General features: G+C 41.4%; 1 protein-coding gene across 1 annotated transcript; it reads right to left on the bottom strand.

Moving 5' to 3' along the window:
• Positions 1-7: 7 nt before the first annotated feature.
• LOC123520254 lies at positions 8-5,673 on the bottom strand. Its single transcript, XM_045282362.1, has 8 exons — positions 5,657-5,673; positions 4,599-4,770; positions 4,182-4,307; positions 3,634-3,855; positions 3,294-3,392; positions 2,069-2,278; positions 1,649-1,822; positions 8-94 (listed from the first exon to the last, which is right to left on the bottom strand). Exons 2-7 carry the CDS (start codon positions 4,719-4,721, stop codon positions 1,664-1,666), a joined length of 939 nt encoding a protein of 312 aa, XP_045138297.1. The 5' UTR covers positions 4,722-4,770; positions 5,657-5,673; the 3' UTR covers positions 8-94; positions 1,649-1,663.
• Between the last annotated feature and the right edge of the window lie 1,160 nt (positions 5,674-6,833).

Genomic DNA, 6,833 nt, shown 5'->3' with positions numbered 1-6,833 from the left:
ACTTCTCTTTTTACGCTTTGATATTTGTTTTATTGATAGCATACAAATACTGTTTGATTGACCAGTTACCGCCACGGCGCAACTCTCGCTCGTACTGTAAACAAAAACTTGCCTCAGGGTAAAATTGCATACAATGGGCAGGTGCATTTTTTTGCGTGCCTTTACTACGTTCTCTTCTGCGTCTCAAGTTCTTGTTTACACTGGTTATATAAACGTTACCATAAACATCAATTTAAAAACAATGATGCTAATGACACTAACAATAATAGTAATAATAATAATAATAATAATAATAATAATAATAATAATAATAATAATAATAATAGAGATAATTATATAATAATAGTAATAATAATAATAATAATAATAATAATAATAATAATAATAATAATAATAATAATAATAGTAATAGTCTAAAGTCCATTAAAAAGCAGCAAAGCAATAATAAACTAGTAATAAAACAAATAGCAAAAACATGAGCATAATGTAAGCAATTAAGTTTTTTTTTCGATTCATAAATCAGAAAAAAAACGGGAAAAGTGTTTTCTCTCTTCACGTTATGGAGGGAATGCATACATTTAGGACTTGCTTCATAACAATTGTAGTAATAGTTACAACAAAAACAATTACGATAATGATGATGATGATAACTATAATATAATAATAATAATAATAATAATAATAATAATAATAATAATAATAATAATAATAATAATAATAATAATAATAATAATAATAATAATAATAATAATAATAATAATAATAATAATAATAATAATAATAATAATAATAATAATAATAATAATAATAATAATAATAATAATAATATATATATATATATATATATATATATATATATATATATATATATATATATATATATATATATATATATATATATATATATATATATATATATATATATATACACACACACACACACACACACACACACACACACACACACACACACACACACGTACATTATCTAATTCACAGTGGCACGATCATGTTAAGCAAACATTACAGTATTCTCAACTCCGTTCAGATCACATCCTGAATCACCTGTGCGCCGCATCTTCAATATTCTCCAAGGTCTAAATGATTTATAGTTAAAGTCATATTGATTTTCAGGGGTGTTTCTACAATTAATAAGATTTTTCCTTTACTAACAGCAGAAGCACTCTTGAGAATCCTGCTCACTCATCTCTATGACCTTTAGCCATAGGGATACTGGCTAGAGAAATACTCCTTCCTGGAGCGGTTCATACCAGTTAGTCAGGTGGCTTATAGAAAGTATCACCAGCTCCTTTACAATCAGCCCTACTCGTTATTCTACCTGGTCACGTGTTGCTCACAGAAATAGAGAGAAAGGATTAGAGGGAGGAGATGCAAAGGGTTATCATAAAACAGATAGGGAGGAGTAAACACACACACACACACACACACACACACACACACACACACACACACACACACACATCCAGACTTATTGATTCCCAAGTGGTCGTCTATGTTAAGATTAGGTGATGCATTTATAGAGATAACAATGGGAAAGTCAACCCAGAGAGAGAGAGAGAGAGAGAGAGAGAGAGAGAGAGAGATCGCCACACTACATATTCCTCTCATCACCTATGTCTTAACTAACCGGAAGGAGGGACACTTAGATCAGGAGTTCGGGGATGCCAGACTCTCCCAGCATAAGGTCCTCCACTTGCTTCAGCACGGGCGTCTCCAGCAGGGTCGTCAGGGGGTTATCTCCGCCCTGCCAGCCGATTTCCGCCCCGATCTTGCGCAGGTCTTGTCTCATGCAGGCAGCCATCTTGACAGGAGATAGGGAAGGGAGAGGGGGCAGGGACAATTAGTGCTCTCTCTCTCTCTCTCTCTCTCTCTCTCTCTCTCTGGATTGACTGTCTCATATGTCTTACTGTACAGAACGTATATTAGATAGAATAGTTTATCTCAACATCCTTAGACAGCATTGCAAAAAATTTTTTTGTAACAGTTCGTTTATATTCCTTCTCTCTCTCTCTCTCTCTCTCTCTCTCTCTCTCTCTCTCTCTCTCACCTTTTTCTGCGCCATACACCTGTAGTAGACGATGGCTGGCCCCAGGTGGCGAGCCAGTGGGTGGGCGGAGGGACCATGGGGTGGCACACACCGGGAGAAGGCGCGGCAGGAACCTTCAGACGTGCTCAGTTCCTCCCGAAGCTGTCCCGCCGTCGCGCTCAGCAACTCCTGCCTCACGTGGTCGTAGTTGACTTGATCGTTGTCGTCCAGCTGGGAGAGGGAGGGGAGAGAGGGAAGGGAGGGTAAAGTATAGGTAGGTGAGACAACAGTTTGGTGTGTGTGTGTGTGTGTGTGTGTGTGTGTGTGTTTTATTGTAAGGCAATATACCGACCAGCGAAGCATAATCAGTCTCTCTCTCTCTCTCTCTCTCTCTCTCTCTCTCTCTCTCTCTCTCTCTCTCTCTCTGTGTGTGTGTGTGTGTGTGTGTGTGTGTGTGTGTGTGTGTGTGATTACCTTATGTAATCGTTCTCTAGCTAGTCACAGTGTTCCTATCCATTCTAAAACTCTCTTATTGACAACACAAACTCACATCCAGTCACATCAACCCACACTCTAGCTGCATTAACTTACATTCACATCATAAGCACACACACACACACACACACACACACACACACACACACACACACACACACAATCATGTCCACTCATATTTCAACTCAGCAACCCACATTCTAGCTGCATTAACTTACATTCACATCATAAGCACACACACATACACACACACACACACGCCTGGTAGCTCAGTGGTTAGAGCGCTGGCTTCACAAGCCAGAGGACCGGGGTTCGATTCCCCGGCCGGGTGGAGATATTTGGGTGTGTCTTCTTTCACGTGTAGGTGCTGTTCACCTAACAGTGAGTAGGTACGGGATGTAAATCGAGGAGTTGTGACCTTGTTGTCCCGGTGTGTGGTGTGTGCCTGGTCTCAGGCCTATCCGAAGATCGGAAATAATGAGCTCTGAGCTCGCTTCCGTAGGGTAACGTCTGGCTGTCTCGTCAGACTGCAGCAGATCAAACAGTGAAACACACACACACACACACACACACACAATCATGTCCACTCATATTTCAACTCATCAACCCACATTCTAGCTGCATTAATTTACATTCACATCATAAGCACACACACACACTCACACACACACAATCATGTCCACTCATATTTCAACTCACAATCTCACAACCACACACTCCAGACTTATTCTCCCTCACTATTCAAACTTACCAGCTTCACCTCTCGCAGAATACAGGTTATATTGCTCAGTCTCTGCGCCAGGGCCTCCTTGAGCTCCGTCGCGGCAGCTTCCGTCTCTGCTCCACGTCTCTGTTCATCCAAAAAATAATATAGTCACCACTCGAATTAGTACGTTTTCTTTTTTCATCTCACTTGTGTAGTTTTCTTTTTTTCTTCTGGACAGTGTTGGCATGAAAAATTACTTCACATAAACATTGTATTATGAAAAATTGTTATGAGAAGTCACTAAGATACGTAAGAGAGAGAGAGAGAGAGAGAGAGAGAGAGAGAGAGAGAGAGAGAGAGAGAAGTAATGACAAAACTCACTCACCGCCCTCAAACTAAGCCAGCCCTTCAGGTACTGGTTGGCCAAGTTAAACTGCTGCGGCTCGTAATACTGCAGGTTGTTGGTGAACTGGTAGGGCTGGAAGTACTGGGGCGTCTGAGCTACAACCTGGGTGAACTGGGGCGTCCTGGCAGGTTGTGGGGCTTGGCCAGCTTGATACACGGGGAACTGAATGAAGGTTGGCGGCGTGGTCACTCCCAGACTCTCCTGCAGAAGGGGAGGCGATGAAGGACAGAGAGAGAGAGAGAGAGAGAGAGAGAGAGAGAGAGAGAGAGAGAGAGAGAGAGAGAGAGAGAGAGATGGGGGTGTAAATTCTGATCTTCCTGGCTACTTCTATATTTCCATTATGACTTGAGCGAGGTTTCAATACATTTATCCTCCAATTTTGGTGTATTTTTTTCACTTTCTTTTGGAACTGACACCACTTAATCTTTTTGTTTAGTTTTGTTTTTCCTTATTTTTATACCTTGGCCAATGTCCCTCTAACATAATAAGGAGAGGTAGTGAGTGAATGGGTGCCAGCGGAGACTCACCAAGTACTGCGTGAGGTCCAGCGAGGGAGGAGTGGCGACCTGGGCACCCACACACTTCTCCATGGCCGTCACCATCTGCCGCCGCCACCCGATGACCGTCCTGCTGCCCAGACACCCCATCATCACCTGCAGAGAGAGAGAGAGAGAGAGAGTAAACAATGTACCATCTGACAACTAGCAATAATATGGTTCATGACAAAACACACACACACACACACACACACACACACACACACACACACACGCATAATGCTCTTTACCTCTTCCTATAATTCACATATATACTTTTCTTTATCAATTTTCTTCCTTATTTTCTGTCCCTTTCCTTTCAGCCATTCCACTCCCAACACCCTCTTCCCTCCCCCTCCCACACACACACACACACACACACACACACACACACACACACACACACACCTTCAGGTAGTTATATTTATCCTGCTCCGTCGGTATCTGCGCGTAAGTTCCAGTTCCCATCACCAGCACCACCACCATCCCCACCGCCGCCGCCACCGTCACTAGCGATACTTGGGACGCCATCCTGCAGGGTCTTCGCTCGTCGTTACTCCTCCTGGTTACCTTGGCTGCACTGAACGGGGAAAGATAGAGGCACTAATTTAGGACCATATTCTGAAACACTCCTGGCCACACCTTCACTACTTTTCAAAGACTAGTTAAAGTTACACGCGTCTTTAAGGATGTTTTTATGTTTCTGGTGAGAGATTAAGAACAATTTTACGTTATTAACAGGAGAAACACACTAAGTCTTGAGAACCCGGCTGATAATTTCTCTGGCCTTGAAAAATAGTCGTGGTGAGAGAGCAAAGCGTTTATGAATACAGAATAAGATTACTATTGCGAAAGTGCTCTAAGTTTCTAACCGAGGCTACGAGGAAGAGAAATAGCAGCAGATACGATTGAGAATAAGGATGACATGAACTGTAGTAGCAAAGGAAGAAGGATCGAAGAAGGAGGACGACAATGAAGATAAGAATGAGAAACGTAGATGAGGACAAATGGGAGGAGGAAAATAGAGTTAGAAGAAACAGAGAAAAGAAACGAAAATTGAGGATGAGAAGGAATATAAAGGAAGGAATATAAAGGAAGGAATACAAAGGAATACAAAGGAAGTACAAACAGCAACACAACATGAGGTCCTTACTAGACTTTGAGCAATTAGGAGGAGGAAGAAAAGGAGGAGGAGGAGGAGGAGGAGGAGGAGGAGGAGTAGATGATAGTATAGAGAAAAAGGAAGGAAATAAGAGTAAGAGAAGAATGAGAAAGAAAAGAAAGAAAATGTAGAAAAAAAGCAGGAAGAGGAGGAAGAGGACGAAAACAGAGAGAGAGGCAGAGAGAGAGAGAGAGAGAGAGAGAGAGAGAGAGAGAGAGAGAGGATGTGAAGGAGGAACAAAACCCACAAGGAAATGAGACAAAATTAAACAAAAAAGGGCACTGGAAGGGAATTCTGTTCTTACCTGTGAAGGAAGCGACCGTGTCTGTCTGTCTCAAGTGTTCCTTCGGAGGCTTATATACCGCAGCACACTCCTCCTCTTCCTCCTCTTCCTACTCTTCCCCCCAACTTCCTTCCCTCCCTTCCTCCTGGTCTTGATAACCCAAAGTAATATTGTATCACTCGCTGACCCTCCTCCTCCTCCTCCTTCTCCTTCTCCTCCTCCTCCTCCTCCTCCTCCTCCTCATTCTTTTCCTTCTTCCTTTGATATCCGTTTTGTCTACACATTCTTGTGCTTCATTATCTTTGTCTACGTTGTTATATCGTCTTGCTTTATTCATTTCTCTCTCTCTCTCTCTCTCTCTCTCCGGGAAAATCATAGAAACATCGTGCAACAGTCCATGCAAAGATAATGTGTTTCTATTGCCTCTAATACTTCTAATGTTTCACGCCGTGTCTCCTTTAACAAACGAGAAAACATGATATGCATCTTTCAGTTCGCCAAGGCAGTCATCTGTATCAAATACGTTATCTTTTTTTACCCTTTCTCTTTACCTTATCACGTCCACTGTAATCTTGCTCAGACTCTTTACAAATTGTGAGTTTTACAAAATTTCCATATCTTTCACTCGCCGCCCTAACCAATGCCGCGGGTGTTGCTCTGAAAACATGCAATTCTGTTCTCTTGTCTTAACTCGAGTTTTCCTTTTTGAAATCTGAGCTGTGGGAGTGTGATTTATGTAGAACGGTAACTTGGCGGTTTGTCTGAGGTGAGGTAAGAGCTTGGGTTTGTTTGTAGTCTTAATGTAGCTTATGGCAATATGAACAACGATAAAGGGAACAATAACACTAAAAACATCGTAGGCTAACCCACATATTAGCTTCTGCATTTTCATCTACCTATTTCCTGAGCTCATTTAAGGGAGAATTTTCAGGACATTTTTTCCATTCTTTCGGCACTGTTCGAGGACTGGCATCATAGTTTTGTTGCTCTTACATAGTTTTATTCTCTTACATAAAGAAAATATATGAAAAAGACAAAGAAAAATCTATAAAACAATCACACGTTGGAGGAAAAATAGTATCATCTCATCATCGTTCCTTTCCTGTTGTTCATTAACTTATAGGTGAGAGTGTACAGGATTTGAAACACAAAGGAGAGAGACCCCAGTTCCTTCGCTATACGTCCCATTTGGTTCCTT

Source organism: Portunus trituberculatus, chromosome 46 (assembly GCF_017591435.1).
Source record: "Portunus trituberculatus isolate SZX2019 chromosome 46, ASM1759143v1, whole genome shotgun sequence".
Taxonomy (NCBI): domain Eukaryota; kingdom Metazoa; phylum Arthropoda; class Malacostraca; order Decapoda; family Portunidae; genus Portunus; species Portunus trituberculatus.
Note: the sequence above shows the minus strand (reverse complement) of the source record. Positions and strands in the feature narration are given on the sequence as shown.